The sequence below is a fragment of the Perna viridis genome, chromosome 1, assembly GCF_037379345.1.
Source record: "Perna viridis isolate PV_CMFRI_1.1 ecotype Kerala chromosome 1, ASM3737934v1, whole genome shotgun sequence".
Lineage (NCBI taxonomy): Eukaryota > Metazoa > Mollusca > Bivalvia > Mytilida > Mytilidae > Perna > Perna viridis.
This window is the reverse complement of record NC_142445.1, coordinates 19,843,345-19,865,277: the sequence shown is the minus strand read 5'-3', so window position 1 is coordinate 19,865,277 and position 21,933 is coordinate 19,843,345. Positions and strand designations below refer to the sequence as shown.

Genomic DNA, 21,933 nt, shown 5'->3' with positions numbered 1-21,933 from the left:
TACCATTATCGATAATATGCTTTTAGGCTTTGTTGCTGTGGAATGAACTCCAATAAAAACTTTGTTGATAATGCTCTGTCATGTTGTTATAGATGATGCCCCAACTAATTAGAACAAGCAAGACTTAAAATTATAAACCATTCATATTTTCTTAGTGGTCAATTGAAAGAATGCTGTTTTATGAGTGTTCAGAAGTGTGGTGTTGAACTCTCTCTATCACTCTCTCTCTCTCAAGGGAACAACTTTATAGAGTAACTTTTCTTTGTGCATTTTAATAAAAAAAAAAAAAAGACAGAATGATTAATAACCACAAATTGGCAAATGGGTTTATTGAACAAACCCAGCTTTGTATTAGTCCAACATGCTCAGCCGGATCTTTATTGTGCAAGCTTAGAGAATCAACAGCAAACAAGTAGGCATACCACCACACTCAGACTCATTATTATACTACAAGCCAACCAGTCCATACTATCCCCTAAAATTCTGCATGCTTCACAGAGAAGCAATGACTTCCAATTTTAAAGTCCTTTGTATAACAGCTGGGGATCAAACCCACGATGTCTCACACTTTAGGCAAGCATGCTACCCTAAGACCACAGAGTCAGTAAGGAATTCTTGCATCATTTGTATGTTATTTATTTTCATCTGTAATAAACATTACATTCCTTAGCAGTGAAATGTACTATGTAATACTTAATGGTAAACAGTTTAGTTGTGTGATCAATACTAGTAGTACTAGTATCTAACACATTACCAGTCCAAGGCAAAACTCTTAAATTTGTGTAAAATACACACACTTATATGGCGATGTCAAATATTATGGCTGATATATTATATATTTTGTTATAGGTTATTGAATCCTTTGAAGAATAGAACAACAGTTCATTTGAGTAAATATATCAATTACATTGCTATTGTATAAAATTCATATGCCAAAGCGTTACAGGAAATTAAATACATGTACCAGTGTGTATTAAATCCTGACTACAAAGAAGACCATTGTTTTAAAATGGATGGTAGAAATAAGCTAGGATACAGAAAATAAAACCTTTCTGATAATGTTTAAATTTATGAGATCTAGAGATCATCACTTTAGAAGTTATAAACAGGGTACATGTATCTGAAGTATCTTTTCTGCAATCATGGTCAAAAACAGAAGAAACAAACTAACATTTTGCTCACATCTAGAACTTGAAAAAAGCTATCCTAAATTTGGTTGAAAAAGAAAAGTGGATGGAGGACAAAAATATATCAGAATTCCCATGAACGATTTGAAATAATTGTAGTTCAAGGCATAGTTTAGATAGGCAATACCACCTAAATTATAAGTGTACATATACTCCGCAATGTGACATTTAAAGTGATTTTTTTGGATAATGTCTAGCAAAGTTTTACAAATAATGTTGTAGATGAAAAATGAAAACAAAAGAATAAAATAATGCCCATACTCACACTGAGATGTCAAACCTCAGGCAAAAGAACAAAAAGAGATATTGAGTAATAACAAAATATTTCAATAAACCAACTCCTAATAATTTACTTGTTCATAGGGCCTGCTCACACTCCAGATTTCATACGAAAATTTTGAGAACCACTTTTCAGCAATTTCTTCCAAAATTACCTCTTCAATCAATGATTTTTCAATGAAAAAAGTGGTAACATACCTCTGAACATTTTTTTAAATCTCATTATTCAACAACTTTTCTTAAGCAAAAAGACATGCTTTTTTTCCTCTTTTCTATGTTAAAAGTCCCAGAACTTTGAATTGGAAAATCAATATACAATAAAAAAAAAACAAAAAAAAAACAAAAAAGGTTTCTTCCATGAACAACATTATACTAAAAGATAATTTAGAACCTCTCATAGCATTACCGAATTTGTTAGATATGTGCACAGACTGGCAGACAGCAAATGCTACAATATGTTAATAGAAATGAGGGCAGGCCATATATTTTCAGTCTAGCATTTTAAGAATAAAACTCAAGAAACAAATGTGAAAAGATAGATAGCACACACATCCATTTTTTCTTGAAAATTTCCAAAGAATAAAAGAAAATAAGATAGCATGAAGAGTTACATCTACAAATTTATAAGTGTTACAGACATCATCAATAATGAGCAAGATCATACAATAGCACACATACTGAACAAAACTGGGTTTTGTTTACAAATATCTAATACAAAAGTCTCTCAATTTAAAATCAGTTAACATAATTATATTTTACATTCATATCACAGAAGGTTATGGCACATATCACATTAAAGTACATACATGTATATTGCTTATGGTGTGTACTCTTTTCTGGTGTGAAAATTTAAAGGGAAGATTCATTGTCAAAACAAGAAGTTATGGAATACTTTTTCTTTGTCTTAACTAATTAGACACAATAGGAGCTATTCAATTTTGACTTTAAAATGATAATGATAGAAACTATATTGCCACAGCACACTTAAAATACTATAGCCCAAAGACCGAACATACTAACAATTTATTATGAATCATTGCACAAATCCTTAAGGTCCATCATTACTTTTTGACAAAAATAGGCCAATTTCAGCACAAATTTCTCTTTGACTACAGACAAACCTGTGTATCTTTAAGATTTTAAGGTACAGCATCCCCTAGATGTGAGAAAGTTACATTAGTTTGATGTAAAATTATATCAAAAACTGGCCAGACTTTTACTGTTTTAATTTTATCAATTCTGCAGATTATGCGAAAATGAACTAAGTAGGGATAATGTTTTGAGATGTTCCCTATTTATTTAAGGTAAACTCTCTTCACATTGACATGTGGGTCAATAGAAGGACAATAGCCACCTATACACAACAGTAATTTAAACTGTGTAAATGAGTGGACCATATTAAGTGAATCTCAGGTGTTTGTTTATTTTTGCATTCTCAGCAGAATTGATAAAATAAACTTGCAAAAGTCAGGCCAGTTTTTGACATTTTACATAAACGTGATGTAACTGTTTCATATTTAGCGGATGCTATGTCTTATAATTCTTACAGATACACAGGTTTGTCTGTAGTCAGAGGGAAATTTGGGGTTTAATTGAGGCATTATTTAATGATGAACCTTAAACATAGATTTCTTGGTATTTTTTATGCTATTATGTATGAAAATGTACTTCTATGGTGACTTTTATCCCTTCTACCCATTTATTTTACAAGTGAAAAAATTTGTGTAAACCTAACATTATTTTAGATGGGGTTCAACATGGTTTTCTTTTTTTTTCTTTTCTCAATGAAAAATAAATAACTTTGGTCACTCCTGGGTCTTCCCCTGAAAAAATTGATCTTTTCCTGATTTCCCTCAAATCTTGCTTCAATCTAGTAATTAAAAGCAAAACTAAGTTTTCTAAATCTCATGCAACATCAACATAATTATCTTCAAAGAAAGTTGGTAACTAAAACTTACATCATATATTGTAAGTTTACTGTTATTATACATGTACATGAATTTGATTGGCAGTTTGAAAGGTGAATAACATGCAAGAAAATGACATGCCACAATGGTACATACATTATGCATGTCAAAGAACAAATGTCGTGATGGATGGAAAAACTTGCTGTTTTCATTAAGTCAACAGACAGTGCCTATATTAGCTCATAGTATTTACAAGTCTTGGGGTCATAATAACAGTTCAGACAGGGGTCATAAACCAGGTCAAGTTCTTCTTCATCATTATCTGTATCTTGAGTTCTTGCTGTAATTGGATCTAAAAACACATATCAAATAATTGATTACATGCTAATTTTAATTTAACATGTGCTGCAATGTTGAATATCTTAGAATAACATATATTCTAGAGTTAAAGTATCACAACTGATGGCATTGAATTTTTTAAGCATGTGTAGACAATATTTTCATATTTTTCACAGCTATTTCACAAATTTTGTTCCACAGTTGAATCAGAATAGTGTTAACTCTATTGTGATTGAAAACTTGTTTTCAATCTTGATATGACGGTTACAAAATGATCAGTAACTGACCCACTTCTCAGATGCCTCCATAACCTGTAACCTAAATTTGCAACTGTCAAATCGAAAGTAGACACGTCCAAATATTGAAATACAATACAATATAGTTTTATCATAATTTGTGATCTGACTTCCTTTAGTTCTGATTTGTTTTGGTTTATTTTCATTTTGGTGTTTTTGAATATTTGTTAGAATTTGTTATTTAACAAATATATGATGTTTCTAAGTAGTAACAACACATCTGTTTAACAAATTTAATTTGTCTGATTTAAAGGAGTTCAAAAAGAACTATGTATAACAGTTAAGCCTAAAAGCAATAGCAATCTACTGATAAATACCTTTGATTGGTGAGGTACTGCTCAGTGAGAAATCCTCAGTGGAGTTGGCAAGTTCATGTTGAAGCATAAGAGGTGGACTAAATACTCCACTCCAATCCCTGTACATTGGGAGAAAAAACGCACATTTTGCAACTATATATTACGACAAGTTAGACGTAACAGTAAGTGAGCTCACTGAATGATACCCACTTCTTGCAATATGTTAAATCATATTGCTAACATCCAAATTATCTATCTTTCTTTATGCATATCTACATAATCCCTATCCTTCCTACAAACTTTCATCAAAATTTATTCAACACTTCAAAAGGATTTGCACTTACAAATAGTAAAATGTGACTGTGTAAACCCCATTTCAATGCTGAAGTTGGAAATTTTATCATTTCTTAAACATGATTTTCCTTGGTGTAGTAAAAGAAAACTGCAAAAAATGTTATTATTGCCTTTTAAGGACAATAACTCTTAACAAGGTGTAATCCTAAAACATTGATGCAAGAAAACTTTCGTAGATCTTATCATGAGGATCATTCCATCAATTAAATTTTTTTTTGGTGTCTATTATAGTTATCAAGATACTGGCTAAAATCTGCAAAAAAAAACATCCATTTTTCACCTTCCTAGGGCAAAACTCAAGGGAGTCATCCTTCAACTTCAACCAAATAAATAACTTTGTAGAGCTCTCAAAGCTGAAGAAGAGTGTCACATTTATTTTCCATCATTCCTTAGTTTTTGAGACATCTAGAAATTGGTGACTTGACACCTGTAGTCTAACAATAGCAAGAGAAGACATGATTCACAGTTGATCTTTTTAATCAATATAATTTTCTAAATGGATTCCCTGGAGATGCTGGTGACCAAATTTTGTAGAAATCCACTGAGTGGTATCAGAAGAGAAGATTTTTAAAGAAAAGTTAACAATGACTATGACTATGATGGTTGCTAAGTGATGGTAATAGCTCATATGGCCTAATAGACCAGGTGAGCTAAAAAAAAATAACATTACATTTGATAGACAAGTAGAACCCTCAACATCAAGATCCAACAATAAATAAATTCAAGAATGACTATTGAAAGCCTTCTTGAACCAATCACACGTTATCGAAGCATCATAATAAAAAGAAAAGTCAGGCATAAAAATTCATGTACATGACCAAATGACAAATAAAGAAAAAGAGACAAACATATTACATAATATGCAAATCACATATGAGTAATAGTATACAGCATGGTTGCTATAGTGGAATAGATGAACACTGACCTACAGGCAATATAAAGTAATGATAGAAACATTATACAAACCTAGGATTAGATGACATTGTATCAGTGCTGAGTCTTCCCTTCATCTCATCCTGGAAGTTGTGTGGGTTGTTTGGCTACAATAAGAAATACATTTTTTCATGCAATTTGCTGACAGTGAAAGTGAGAAATGCTGTAAAGTATAAATTTTCACCAATTCATACAAATGGACAATAGTGACATCCAACTTTCCCAATTTTATTTTATGGCATAAAAAATCAATTTTTAAAGTACTACTTTTGATGCTTATTGAAGGCTATAAAAAAAATGGTGTAGGTTCTCCAGCACTGAAGCATCCTTTAAAAACTGTTTTGATGATTTTTATTTCATGACAAAAAAATTAATTAGTAATTAAAAATCAGAATTTGTTGGCATACAATAAAGAAAAACAAGTTTCGTTTTAACAAATTTGTCATTAGGATCGTTTGCACATTTCATGGGATGCAGTTATTTAACATAGATTAAAACATGGCAACTAATATTGTGTAAAATTGTTTCTCTAGGAAAATTTTAATGCTTTGAAGTATTATACTAAACTTTTCCTATACATGCATGTACCAAAGACAATTTCTCTATATAACAGAAACAAACATTAAACTTACCGGAGCTTGCCATGTGCTGTCTTCATCGCTCGTGGCATGTGGGGAGAAATCACAGATCACACCATTACCTATAGCTCCATCATTCTGATGTGGAATTAAGAGGGAGGCACCTAAACCAGTGTTGAAAGGGCTAGGTTTTCTTGGGGAGTTAATAGCCTCCTTCCTGGGGGAGGGGATATAGTCCTCCATGTCATCTTCATTCTGTCTCTTCATACTGGCAAACATCCTTGCCTCAAATGAATCTGTAATCTCAGCTATCTGGTACTTCTTAAAATCATATGGCTTCTGACAATACAAAGAAATTCATATGGTGCACATGTTACAGCAAGTTGAAATGGACTGATTCAAATTTCATTACAAATCTAGACAGGCTACTGAGTACTTTAAATAGCTCTCTAGGTAGAAATCAGCCCTACATTATACCAATGTGCCCTACTTAATTACCACTGAACATCTATGTGATCTTTTGTACATTGTCTTAAATTTGAATAGCTGTCAATAATGATGACTTTAACCTCTAAATTGTTCACCCAACAATATGTACTCTACATATAAGTGATTTACTTGTTTTTGATTATATAACATTGTTCATTTTATTTACCAGTAAATATTCATAACAGGTAAACCAAGCCTTTTATTGGTTTTAAAATGTATTTCACATTTCATATGGCCATTTGGAGTTATTTTAAGACTGAAGCTGTGCAAACCAAAAAAGAAATGTTTCATGTAAGTATAATGTAGATACAATGATGTCTTATTGAGACCTCCTCTATAGTTTTTTTTCTTAATCATAAGAAAACAAAGTTTAAATCTGTGTGATAATTCAGAATACAAAACATAACATCTCCTCATTTCGCAAATGGTTTGAACACATTGGTTGATATACATGTGAAAAAAAATTCCCTATTCTTTTTAAACAAGATTTTTTTTTTTTATCAAGAAATTTTAAAGCAAAAATTACAAAACTGACTAACCTCTGATGACAAAGCCACTGATTTCCTTGTAACATCTGACTGTGGAATCTCACGTAATGACTTCCTGTTCATTCGAGAAATACTTGGATTTGTGAGTGTGACATCCAATGAAGGATCATGCATTTGACTAGAACTTATATCAGGACTACCACTAGCTTTCTTAGGTCCATTATGTAAAGGCCGTAAATCTATATTTGTATCCACAGACAGCTTAGGTACAATAATAGAAGGATTTTTAGAATTTTTCCTTTCAGTATTAGTCTTTGATGTCAACACTTCACTATTGTTTTTATGCTTAGATTCTGATTTTGAAGTCCTTCTATCTTGTGAAGTTTTTGGACTAGCACCACCAGCACTATTAGGTCTATTTCTAACTGTACCACTCTGAGGTTTGCCACCTGATGTGCCACTACCAGGTCTTCCAAGTGATGTATTACTACTGGGCCGGCCCAGGGATGTACCACTATGGGGTCTACTATTGGACCCACTGTTAGGTCGTGAACCAGGAAGTTTTTTCCTCATTTTATTATCCTCATCACTGCTTGACTGGTTACTATTATGGAAATCCTCTTCAGGCTTCGGACCCCTTGACTTGGTCCCTCTCCTGTGTCCTTTTGTGCTTGCTACAGAGTTCTGAAATTAATATTAGTTTAATAGTGTTGGAAATTATGATTTTTAAATTGTCAAAGAATCCACAAATACATGCATACATTTATAGTGCATATGTGATAATAAGTCTATTTCCATTGTCTTGAATGTTTGTTTGTTTGTACAGTATGAGCTAACAGTTCCAAGTCAGTTATTGTTTCAAGAAAATACAAACAGGACTATCATAATCAGTTACAAGCTTAGTAAAATGTTATACAATATAAACCTTACTACCATAAGGTAAAAATAGGTCAAGACACATTTATATTCAAACTTGTGTTAAGCAACCTTCAAAGGAGAGCAAAATCCTGATTACATATGTTGTGTAGTCTTTATATACAGGTTAATTTTTCACAGATATGCATTACATAGGAATATTATAAACATAGTCTTTTGAGACAGGTTACTGCTGAATACAGGTGGTCATTCAGACAAGACTGCATTCTTATTTACTTAAAAATATGGACTAACCTTACTCAAATCCAAATCATTATCCACAAGGTTATTAGGAGACAAATGTCTCCTTGGTGCTGACTTGGGTTTAGATACAAACAAAAACATATCCTTCTTATCTTCATCTCTGAAAATTAATGTTAGTAAAAATTACATGTAATATGAAGAAACAATTATAATCAAATCTTGATTGTCTCCCTTTTCCTGAGTGTTTATTTTTGTTGGCATCTCTTTGTGACATACAAGTTTATAAGAATATTATACACTGACAATTATAAAATTATTGTTATTTAATTTTTAAAATCTTCAACAGGCATAAATGTTACCAAGTTTCATGAAGATGTTTTATGTAACGATGAACGTAGAAGAATTAGTTAGGCAACAGATCCATGGGGTCAATCAAAGAAACCATACAATTCCAAATGAAAGGTCAATTTTGGAGTCTTAAGTTGCTCATTTAATTTTGTTACTTTGTATTTATTATTTCTGGTTATTTTATGTTCTGTTTGTGTGTGTCTGTTTTCCATATCTGGTCTCTGTCCCTGGATTACATTCTTTTGACTTCTGCTAGAATCTGGGTTCCCTTGATTACTCTTGCACTATAGTTGAAGAAATCAAATTACAAATACAGTGTACTTTAAATCAAACTATCGATTGTTGATGTTATGTAGTATTTTTTACTCACGAAGCACTAGATTCATATTCCTCTCCTCCCTCACCATCTGATGATGACATGTCCTCTGACTCATTATCTAATGGGCCTTTTTTATTTAGAACAGCTATCAAGTCATTGACTGATTCATCCATGCCAACTCCCTGATAGTTCCTCACATTGTATTCTACAAAGGAAAACAAAAAAAAAATATCTACCGTAATAAACAAATACACATATTTCAAAACTAGAGACAAATGACTAGGTGATCAAAGACACCCCCACATTCCAAATTTTCAAAGTGATAAAGAGTTGAAACTCCTGAACAGTAAATGCAAAATACACCATAATTGTACTGAAGAAGCATTTTATGGACCATAACATTGTTTAAAAGTTTGAGGTTTAGACAAGCAATCCTTTAAAGTTCTTTTGAAATGGATAAACATACAAAAAAAATCACTATCTACATACATTTATATCACACATGTAAAAATATCCATGAAAATATGTTGATTAACAGTGAATGGACAAAGCCGTGTTTTATTACTTACCACCACTTTTCCTTGTATACATATCCTCAGCCTTGCTTGACATTGTAGGTTTACTCTCTATTCCTGAGTCGTTTGGTGAGCTTAATGACTCCGACTCAGAGGAGGTTCTATGTGGACGGTTTGGATTCAGATGACTGAGTACTCGACTAGCATGAGGTGGCGATTTTGTATGTGATGAATTATTTTGGTTTTCATCTGCAAGAGTAAAACATCTCATTTATATTCAGATAAAGTGAATGAACATAAATGATTCATTTTCTTATATAAAAAAGCTCCCCCTTATTGTCTTATGAATCTCAAGACTTTGGGACTTTAAAAAGCGAAAAGTTCACTGTGTGCATCGCTCAAACAAAATAAAAGAATTTTCAAAACTTATTCCTGATCTAAAAATTTTAGTATTTAAATCTAAAAGACACTATCAGCTGTAATTTATTTTTCTGGTATTTCAATAATTCTTACAATAGTATCCAATGCAACAAATTACTAAATGTGCAGTTATTATTCACTATTTACAATTAATGTTAATTTAAATTCTCAGAACAAAATGGCTTGCTGAAAAATAAGACTATGTTTTATGTTAATCATTTACCTTTAAGCGAACCCGCACTAGACCCTCTATCTCTATTTGAAGAACTTGGGCCATTTTTAACTCTGATTCGTCTTCTCAACCTGTCATGTGATGGTTCTCTAGGAGGATGTGGTTGCATATGGTCATGATGGTCATATTCTGTTAAATACAAATAATCATTCTAAAGTACAGATCTATCTAAGAATCAGACAGATTCTATAGTAAAAAAGATTGCAAAACCTTTTCATGGACTTCTATTTACTCACTTGCATTCAAATACCTCAGAAAAATCTCTGTATATTTCATAGTACTGATCCTGAATGGTTAAAAATGAATAACAAAATTTTCCCCACCATGTTAATTTCCTACATGTATGTAGCTAAAAAATAATTTTGTCTTAACCGAGCTATCTCAGCACTATCACTTGTACATAGAGTGTTTTCAAGATGTGCTGAATAGTTTCAGCAAGTGGGAAATTCTAATTTTAATTATGATATTTGGGAGGTTTGGGAAATTTGCGAAAAATAAAATCTCACCAAATTTTATTAAAGACATTTTTTACATAGTTTCTACTCCAATAAATCTGAAGACATAAAAATAATGACCCTAAAATTCAATAACCCTATTCAAAAGAGTAAATCATGAATTACTCTTTGATTATGAATACATATGTAACAGCATATCAATTCTAATACATTTCTACTTCCTTTTTTGACAGAGGATCAGCAGCCTTATTCACAAAAAACATCAGAGTGAAATTAGTGGCAAGATATGACATCACAAATACTACTAAATCTACTGCGCTGTCAAAACATGTGACTTATTTTCCAGTTAGGATTTTTTGTGAAAAGAACCAGAGACTGTTGTTCACTCACCAATTCTAGAATACATTTCTAGTTCCTCTCTTGAAAGAGGATCAGAATGCTGTCTCTGGTGTAATACTGATTTACTATGATCAGATCTAGAAGACCCTGCACTGTGGACCTGATTTAATGCCTCAGCTCCACTCACTAGTCCATCCTTACTGGTCACACTTGCTGATAGGTCTGTGTCACCAATATAACCATCTGATTCAAGTATAAATTACTATTATTTCACATAGTTTATTAATGACTTTGTCAAACTGAAATTGATTTTAACTCATCCAAAAAATGCATTACATGACTATACATGTACCTGTGACCTAAATTAACATTCACTTTCATATCTATCTATATTTATGAATGACACAATTTTTGTCAAATAAACTATACTAGTTTTATCTAAATATGTCTTTCCACTAACCCAAGGAAGACAAACTTTAGAAAACATTCGAACTTTATTTTGTTTGGTGTTACCTAACTTCCATGTAAACTACCTTAATGTCTGAGTTACCTAATTGACATGATCAATAAATATATTATGTTACCAGAATTAGCTCTCTTGCAAAGTGGCCGATAGGAAAAACAAAACAAAAACAATCTAAGGCATAATGATAAATAACATGAAGTTGCTGATGTTGTTATGCTAGGTATTCCCTACTTGTACAAGATGTGGACACTGGACAGCATCCAAAATTGCTTATAATGTATGCCCCATCTATATAAAGCAACAAACCAAATTCAAAAACAATTCATCAGTTGGGAGCCATGATTTTTGTGACAAAACTTTTCTCTTTCATTCCAAATAGTGAAAAATGGCAAAGTCCAACAAACCAGGATGTTAATATTAATCCCAACCTGCTTACAATGCATGCCCTGTCTATATAATGTTACACATCAACTTTGAATACAATCCGTCCATTGAAAGCCAAGATAAATGCAATAAAATTTGAACAGATAGACAAGGTGATTCCAATTCTCTACCACTCATAATAAATCCTTTAAATTAACCTTCAATTCTTGAATGGGTGCCATCAACCCGGGAGTGACTAGTCCTTGTACCTCTACTTGAAGTATTGCCATGCTAAAATCAAATTAGAAAAATGGTTATTGAACTGTAGAAAACCTTATCAAATATATATGTATTTTTAGTAGAGAAATTGCTATTACACTATATCAATTTTTTTTAGGTTAAAAAATTCAAGTCCTTTTAAACTATTTTTAAATAAATAATTAAACTTCATGAATGCAAAAACACAATTCTTCAAAAACATGAACAAGTTTCAAGATAAATACAATCAAAATATTTTAAAAACTCCACATATGTAAAACCTTCCTTACAAACATGACTGGATTTCATTTAAAGCAATAAATAAAAAAAATAGATCTGTCAGGCCATTCAAAGTTAATTTCTTGGTTTCCAGGCCATTTGTCATGAAAACCAATGAGGGAGAGAGGTTTTTCTCTTTATTGCCTTAACAAACATGACTGGATTTCATTTAAAGCAATAAATAAAAAAAATAGATCTGTCAGGCCATTCAAAGTTAATTTCTTGGTTTCCAGGCCATTTGTCATGAAAACCAATGAGGGAGAGAGGTTTTTCTCTTTATTGCCTTAACATACAGTATTAATCTTTTTACATTATACAAAGCATGTATACACATTAATAAAAATAGGTAAAGAGGCCCCTTGAAAGGGACTAGGTAGGCTTGAGAACCAAGAAATCATTTCATGGGGTCTTCACACATTTTACATTCACTTTCTTGCTGGAAATGACATACTAACCTCTTTAGGTTTTCTGGCACTATTCTGACTACCACTAATAGGAACTTTGGTTCCAAATGCTATACGGTATCTAGTGTCTCCTATAGAGGACTTTCTGCCACTTGCACTTAAATCTGTAACATAAATATGTAGTGCATGTAATACAAAACTTTGAATAAGACAATTCTTTAATCAAATCATTTTTTTAGGAATATAGGAAAATATTAATCTACATGTAGTTTAGTATAAATTTTATTGTGAAAAGCTTGCTCTTATTATTGAATACAAAGTCCATTTTTGTTAATAAGTGATCTAAGTCTATCAATAAAAAAAATGCGTAATGCGATGTGGTCCGCTTTTAAAGTCTTTCAGGGGCTTACTTAGGAATGAAAGAACTGTGACCTTACATAACGAGTTTACTGTCAAAATGTCAGCAAAGTAAATTTAATGGTAATTTGCGACCATTAAATCAAGGCTTGTGACCAAGCATTTCAAACACAATACAGTCATCTACATTCTTAAGCAAATGATGAATAAATGTGTCTAAATTGCAATTACAGTTTTTTGGAGTGAAGTCTGTGCACATGTTAATATAAGAGGCCACAAATTGTGGATTTGATAACCTAAAAGTTCTGACCGATGAAATTCACATTACCACAAATGTTGCATTAGAAAGAATACATTCACTATTATCATTGCAATCGAAATGCAATTTTATTTATCTAAGTAGCAGTCTTTATAAAAACCAAACAAGAGGTGATTCATGCATGTCAAAAACCCAGTGAATTAACTTTTATTTCTTGTTCAGAAACAGTTAGACCACATAACCAGTCTTAGTTTTTCATTTCGTTGTTGCACTTTTGAGATAAAAAATGACAGATTGTGTATGAAAATGGCACTTTGAGATAAAAATAACATAGATTGTGTATGACATTGGCACTTTGAGATAAAAACGTCATAGATTGTGTACGAAATTGACACTTTGCAGGAGTTACTGTTCTTGATTTGGTTTGACTTGGGGTATATATAAATATAGTAAGCAAATAAAAAAAAACAAATCATTGGTTTGGTTTTTTTCTTTACCATGAATCAACTCTACTATAGGCTGTGTCTAAGTCTTACACTGACTGGTAAAATACTTCATACAAATTAAAACTACAGTAATGTAAATTATTCTATAAAACAAGTTTTAACTTTGTGTGACAATGAAGTAGTCATTAAGTTGTTTTTGAAGTTACAATATTCAAAACATTATTCCTTTACCTAATTCTAATGCAGATGACCGATTCAGATCTCCTCCAGCCTTTAGTCTTTCAGCATGTCTTATTTTCGTTATATTCAGCAACTACATAGAAATAAAACAAAACATGAAAACTATTTCAATCCATTCATACAATCAAAAACCATGTGCTAGCTTGTTGATCATGTGTTTTCAACATGTAACAAAAATTTCTTAGTATTGCTCAGATATTATTTTAACACAACTGCAAAATACTGTTTGTATTAAAAAGCAAGCTCGTATACTTTTTTAACATTTACACTGGTGAGCATATATTTATCAACATTACTGGACATAGTTTCATTGTCTTTTACCTATTTTTTTAACAAACTCTTTTATACTAAGTACACAGTGACTTTGGATAACATGCACATTCATACCTGAGTAACTTGGTCAACATCTGATGCCAACTGAAATTGTTTAGGTATTTGATCAATCTCTCCTGAGTTACTTGGAGGACAACCATAAAGCTCTGAAGAAAAAAAGAATTATAATCAATCTTCGTGGTAAACGTTTTGATTTTTTTATCTACAATTATTCATTGATAGAATTGGCATGTAAGTGTAATTTTTACAGGTCAACCAGAACTTTTACCTGCAGTTTGGACTACTGGTTTACCTTCAAGACTGGTGTTCATGTTAATAGGTAAGGATGACCTTAATTCCTATGAAATTAAATCAGGGATGATTTTATGAGGTCATCAAACAAAGTGGAAATTGGTAAAATCGGAAATAAATAAACAGTAAAAAAAAAAAGAATCATAACGGTAAAATCCAGATTTCAATTAGCGGAATTCCACTAAATAGCATAAAAAAAATCATCCCTGTTAAATTAAAAGACATCATAATATGAATGAATTCTTGACAAAATGTTCAATGGTAATGAACTTAATACACAAATAATAACATCATCATTCTCTGAGTATTTTAAATAGCAAAATATGTGATGACCTATCAATGATTCTGACATACCCTCATCACCAGCATTATCAGGAGGCTGACACTTCATAGTGAATATTCTCCGTACTTTACAGTTAGCTGACACAGTGATAGACTCTATAGCTTTATATGTCTGTCCTCTCCAGATCTCTCCAACCATTGATACCATATCAATACACAAATTTAACCACTATAATAAAATCAAAATACAATACACAAAATTAGCCAATTCAACAATAACAACAAAATATGAAAATGCATCCATTACATAAATAACAAAAAACAACATATAAATTTAACCACTACCAAAAACACCCAAAGCTGATACACATGCCCCCATTTTGGACACACATAGTCCAACTAAAATTTCTGTGAGCAAGCTCACAAAGATAATACCTCACACTTCAAATGGACTGAAATGTAAAACACTGTGGATTATCTCCTTTTGGCGTCTTCCAACAGTAATTATATTCCTTGATGCACATCAACCTATGATACTAGACCTTCCTATAAAATTTTATCAAAATCTCTTGAGCAGTTTACGAAGACTAATGCTTATGATATTTTAACTTGTAAAACTCTTAAAATGGATTATCTCCTTTAGGAGTCCTCCGACAGTATTTATATTCCTTCATGCACACCTAGTGTACATATGATACCCAACCTTCCTATAAAATTGAATCAAAATCCCTTATGTGGTTTAGGAGGAGTTGTGCTATGAGGTTTAAACATGAAAAACCCTTAATTTGGATTATCTTCCTTAGGAGTCATCTAACAGTAATTCTATTCTTTCATACACATCTACATGTGATACCCAACTTTCCTATAAATTTATATCAAAATATCTTGAGCATTTTACAAAAATTTGTGCTTTAATGTTTTAACATGTAAAACACTTAATTTTAACTATCTCCCTTTGGATTCCTTGGACAGCAATAATATTCCTTCATGCATATCTACATATGATACCAAACCTTCCCACAAATTTCAATCAAAATCCTGTGAATGGTTTAGAAGAAGTTGTGATTACGAGGTTTGTAGCATGTAAAACCCTTAATTAGAATTATCTCCCTCTGAAGTCCCAGACAATAATTACATTACTTTATACACACATGCATAAAATACCCAATCTTCCTATAAAATTTCATCAAAATCCCTTGAGCATTTAGGAGGAGTTGTGCATATACCAGGTTTTCAGCAAGTAAAATCCTAACTAGAATTATCTCCCTTTGGAGTCCTCCTACAGTATGTGTATTCTTTCATGCACATCTACATATGATATCCAACCTACCCAAAAAATTTCATCAAAATCCCTTTAGCAGTTTAAGAGGATTTCGCTTACAAGGTTTTAGCATGTATAACTCTTAATTTGAATTATCTCCCTTTGGAGTTCTCGAACAGTAATTATAATAGGATAATTATTTGGAAAGAGCAAATAACCAAAATATTATCACCAATACCAATTGCTTAGAACTAACAAGAGAGTGAAACTGGTTGCATGCATTAGTTAAATCTTCAAGCGTTCTTGGCACAAGTGATCACATTTTGGTTATTCACGATAACCAATATATTGATTATTCTATTTATCATATAGATTTCTCATAATTTCTCGATATTTTCAACATGAAGTTCATATATTGTGATAGACAGATTGATATTCCTGTAGTGACAAACCTTCCTATAAAATTTCATTAAAATTTCTTATGCAGTTTAGGAGTTGTGCTTACAAGAAATGTGGACAGACAGGCAGACAGATATAATGATTCCTAGATACACCCCAAAATTTTGTTTGTGGGGGTATTATATCTCCAAAAATAAATGATCAGAAAAGACATAAAAGCAAAAAGATGCATCATTCCATCTTCACCTTTTACCAAATCATAATCAAAACACATAAAAGGGATTTGGATTATTGTACTCTTTGTGGAATGATGGACTGAAGTTAGTCTGTCTGTCAAAAGAGTTTTTTTTCTATTTCATTTTTTTTTAAATTCAGACATTCAGGCCATCACTTACTTGAACCATTTATTTATATTACTGGACAGTCATATAAATCTCTACAGTACTGATTTTATTGGACACAAACTATAGTCAATATTCAATATATTTTTAAAGTTAGTGTTATTGAGTATATATATGAAATACAAATTATAACAATGTGTATTGATGTATGTTTCTTATTTCAAAGCAACTTGTATCAATATTAGAACTCTTCAAATAAAATTTCCTGCACAATAGAAATATGAGCAATTCAAGTAAAATAAGATGAGTACCAATTATTATCTCAAACTTTCATCTAAAACAGTGGTTAAATACCTTGTGTCTTTTCATTATGGTCAATGGAACTCGAGCATGAAGGGCAGTGGCTACTTGTGTTTCCTTCTGTGTTGTGGAGAGGAAAAGCCTTCTTTTGTTATTTGCCAAGTCAGTCACTCTATACCATAAAACATTTATACAGTAAAACCTGTCTAAAGTGGACCACTTTTGGGCTTACAAAATGGTCCACTTTAGACAGGTGTTCGGATTAGACAGGTGTTCAGTTTACCAAGGTTCATAATACATTCAAATGATATAAAGGGACATTTAAAGTATCTGGTTTAGACATGTTTTTTTATTGAAGGTTTGGTTTAGACAGCATAAGAAAAAATATCTTTCTATACATAGCTGACAACCTATTAAAAGCCTATACAAACCATAAAACTGTGAAAATTTGATATATACAATGATTCATACATGTTCAAAGTGTCAAGATTTTATGAATAAATTTTCTTAATTGCAAACTTAAGATCATATGATAGACATATGGTGATAAAAATATACCAAGAAAGTGTGCAAGAGTACATCAATGTTTTCAAAAGTATGGAGCTTTAGTCTTATTGACTTTCCACTAAGATACATATATGTAAAATAAATTTTCATAAAATACAGGTAGGGAAATTCTTAGTTTTCTGGTAAGGGCCTTCTATAATAAGCTGTGTTATGCAAATTGATGAGAAAGACCTGCCAATTTTTTGATTTTGTGAAGACTGTGAGTGGACTTCATAAAAGCCAAGAAAAGGGCATTAAAAATGGAACAAATTGTAACATTTAATAGCTAGTTTATACCCCAAAATTTGAACATGACAAAAAACAGAGCTTCCTCCATCAAGACAAATATTCTACCAGTACCATTATTCAATTTTGAGATATTGTTTGATATTATGATAGACAATGCAGTGGGTTAGCCCAATAATAATATGATTGTATTTTATCAACCTAAAAACATGTATTTAACAGTATTTACCCTAGTTCTATCAAAAAGTCCTGTCCTTTTCCAACAAATATCTGTAGTATCAAGTATCTCTGTATCAAAGTCACTGTTGAATACATATGTCAAGCAATAAATACATTGTACATACTTTTATAATACATGTATATATACAGTTGACACAGATGGGCACTAGTCTAACTTTATTATATCAACTTTTTGGCAAATACAGAATTTTCTGTAAACATGGACACTTTCTGATAAACTGGTACAGGTTTTAATTATTTTCATGGTACATTAAAATGGTTTTTGAAAAATTATTTACACATAATAATTTCAGAGGCATTCTCAAAGGAACTTAATGCTTGCGTTTATTCTATATACATGTATGTATGCGTAGAGCATTCAAAAACATATTTCTCCAATATCACAAAATATGTATTAAGGATGTTCGCTGGTCATATTCTGCCATTTTGGTCAGATTTTGGGACTCCTCTAGTTTTATCCATCTCATAGTATTAATATTTTTTGCTTAGTGACTGCCACTATTCATATTTCCATTAAATACTCCTTAAAATATTATTTGGGAAATTTTCATGAAATCCTTGTTAATTCTTCAGAAGTTTTGATACTGGTAGTTAAAACCTACTAGGATAAAACCTATGGAAAATCTAGAAAAATCCTTTTCCCACCAAATTTTCAAATGCTTATACCTCAAAAATAAACACATTTACCCATCTATTTTTTTGTATTCTTATTTTGTTTTAGCATGAAAGAAATTAAAACATTTCTTAACCCTTTCAAATCTTTGTTATTCTGAAATAAACCAGTGAATATCCTTCACTGACTTACATGATTGTTTAGGATCCTTTGGGGTAGATATCTTTGTAGTGGCAGATGTACCCTCAATATAGAACACATAACTCTTTGCCTCCTTCTCATATACCTTTGATAATAAAATTGATTTATGCACATTAGAATATAACAGGCTTATAATAATGGTCTACAATAAAAAGCATTTAGTGAAATTTAGATACATTAAATATAATTTTTCAATCACATTACACATCTGTATATTCATTTTTTGTTGTATCAATTGCATTAAAAACATTTTGCAATAGTTATGTTTTTTTTCTATACAAATAACAGATATATACAAACATATGTATATCCATAAGATTTATAACATATGATTATCATTTTTGAAATGTTGTAGAAACTACAAAGTATATACATGCATCATTTAGATCAATCTGATTAAAATCAGCTGTTTGTTTGGCTCCAATACCTACATACAACACCACTGACATAGTAAGTAGTTATCAGAGCCTAACAAACAGATTGATCTTTGACACAACTATACATGTGTATAGCCTATACTAAGTGAGTATAAGGGAAGAAATAAGAAAATTTGTCCAACTGGTAAAGAGGGCAAGATGATACATTGCTTTTGCTAGAATCAAGCCAAAGTATGTTTTTCTTTTGGTCCAGAAAATTTGCCTCCTTGGTGTTTGACATGCTACTGAAATGGTTCAATGATTCAGAATGAAGTTTACCTGCCTTTCAGGGGTTTCATTAAGAACCGGCTACGGTCAAAATGTAGACAGTTCAAAAAGTGGAAATGGAGTTTCAAAATCACAATGGGCCCCACTGACCCCCTTTGATACATTTTGAAGGTGTATATGGTTCATTTTCTCTATTAAGCCTGTTCACAGAAAAGATAATGAAAGTCCTGGCCATTAAGTTATGTTAAACAGAAAAAAAAACATACGAAGTTAGGTGGTCCAGCAGTCAAGTTCTGATTGATTTTTACTTACCTGTCGGGAGAGCGCTTATTTATACTACTGTGTGTATACTTACACATACAAACATATCTGAAAAATTACCTTTCTAAATCCATTACTAGGATGCTTCCAGTTGGCAAGACAGTCTTTTCCTTGAGGAGATAAAACTTCGAAGTATGGTCCCCCCTGAAAAATGAAAAAAAAACACATTACTTATCATATGCATGGACATGTACCATACACAATGTAGAAATTTAAAATTAAGGAGCTCATTTATTAAAAAAAAAAAACACACACCACACCAAAATATACATGTAATATCCCTCATCCAGGGTTAGGGTAATTGTAATGGGGAATGGAAATCAAATAAAACACTGTGTAATTGAAAGTAATCTGTAATTGTCAAAAAATTTTGAGTACTTGTAATCATATTTAATTGGTTAGAGATTAATAAATGCCTAAATCAATTACAGTTACTTTTAAATTATGTTTGATTACATCATTGACATGCATAATTTGTAATTGTAAATAATGTGATCAGTCCAAGTTTCAAACTTTTGCTTTACAATACTCTTTATAGCAAGTGATATTTTGAGTCATTTAGGATAATTGCAACAGTATTTCTTTAAAACCAATGGTACATAGTAACAGCTATATGAAGTACAATGTTCATTTACATGTATGAATATTTTAGTTACTACTAGTACATGCACTACTGGACTAGTCTACAGAAATATTTTGAATTAAAAATCTTAATTCATTGTGGTTCTAATAACATACATGTACCATGACTCTGTGTTATTTGCAAGTTCTTTAACATCGTTTGTAGACATGCATGTCCTGTACTTGAATAAAGGAATTACTATTCTCGGCTTTTATACTTATACATTGTACAAGACATGCAAGCTCTCAACATGTTTCCGAGTTCTGTTTTGTGTGGGGTTTGGGGATATCTTGGTTAAAAACATTAAATTGATAAATTTGCTATTGTATGGTTCAAAATTGAGTAGAAAACCTTTACATGTCCTTACTTGTAAAATCTGTATCAAGTCTTAACCATTTACATGTATTGTTGATGAGTTTGTGCCACTCAAGTACAGGTACATTTGTACTTTGAATAGGAGACTTTGTAGAAAAAAAACAATTGTGTACATGTAGTTTCAATGTTCATATATATATATATTATGTACATGTATGCATGCTATTTAAGATATTTGATGTATTAGATGTTATTTTGCTTCAATTAACACCACTTTAAGTAGATAAAAATCCCAAAGGAAACTTCGTTTACACTTTGTCCTGGATAGTCTATCAAAAATTTTAGCATGTGATCAGGAACCAATTACAAAAATGCATATTTATGGATGATGCTTCTTTTGTGTCATTTGATGAACCAAAGCCAAACGGTAAAACAGACATTGGTTGCAAGTGTGCCATGTCCTTTGTTAGCTATTCTGGAATTTCTGCACTGCAATTGGTCATTTAATATCATGAGGTGCTCTCTGTTGTATCTTAGTATGTTAAAATAACTACACTATAAATAACCATTTTTAAAACTGGTTAAATCTAAATGTCTAGGCTCTAGCATATCTCATTTTTGTACCTGGTATTCGTTTTTGAACATTTCGATGATTAATTTCACGATTTCCAAAAAGAAATTACATTTTAAAGCACAATTAGATATTCATTCCACACTAAAAATGAAATGGACATCTTAAATTGTTCGATTAAACTTTTGCTTCTAGCGTATTGCCATTTGTTCAATTTTATAAGATAATCGAGCACTTGCAATCCACTTTCACCTCCATTTTGGTTGTCAATGAAAAATGAACCAATCAGGGAGTTTGACACTTGTGTTTTAGGAAGACCGCCAAAAATCTGGTAAATAAAGATTACAAACCTTCCTACTACGAACCTAAATTTGATAAATGCGGTTCCCGAAAATTGTACAAAAAAATTAGATGAGAATCAAACCAATACTTTTAATACAAG

General features: G+C 31.5%; 1 protein-coding gene across 1 annotated transcript; it reads right to left on the bottom strand.

Moving 5' to 3' along the window:
* Positions 1-620: 620 nt before the first annotated feature.
* On the bottom strand, positions 621-21,762 carry LOC148627670 (protein CFAP20DC-like). The gene is made up of 20 exons (XM_088576911.1): positions 21,545-21,762; positions 20,044-20,127; positions 19,010-19,103; positions 18,194-18,266; positions 17,227-17,344; positions 14,944-15,100; positions 14,353-14,444; positions 13,957-14,038; positions 12,715-12,827; positions 11,941-12,013; positions 10,945-11,136; positions 10,091-10,228; positions 9,502-9,696; positions 8,984-9,137; positions 8,317-8,425; positions 7,198-7,830; positions 6,224-6,508; positions 5,625-5,698; positions 4,326-4,423; positions 621-3,725 (listed from the first exon to the last, which is right to left on the bottom strand). The coding sequence occupies exons 1-20, from the start codon at positions 21,563-21,565 to the stop codon at positions 3,604-3,606; spliced, it is 2,907 nt and encodes a 968-aa protein (XP_088433037.1). The 5' UTR covers positions 21,566-21,762; the 3' UTR covers positions 621-3,603.
* Positions 21,763-21,933: the final 171 nt, after the last annotated feature.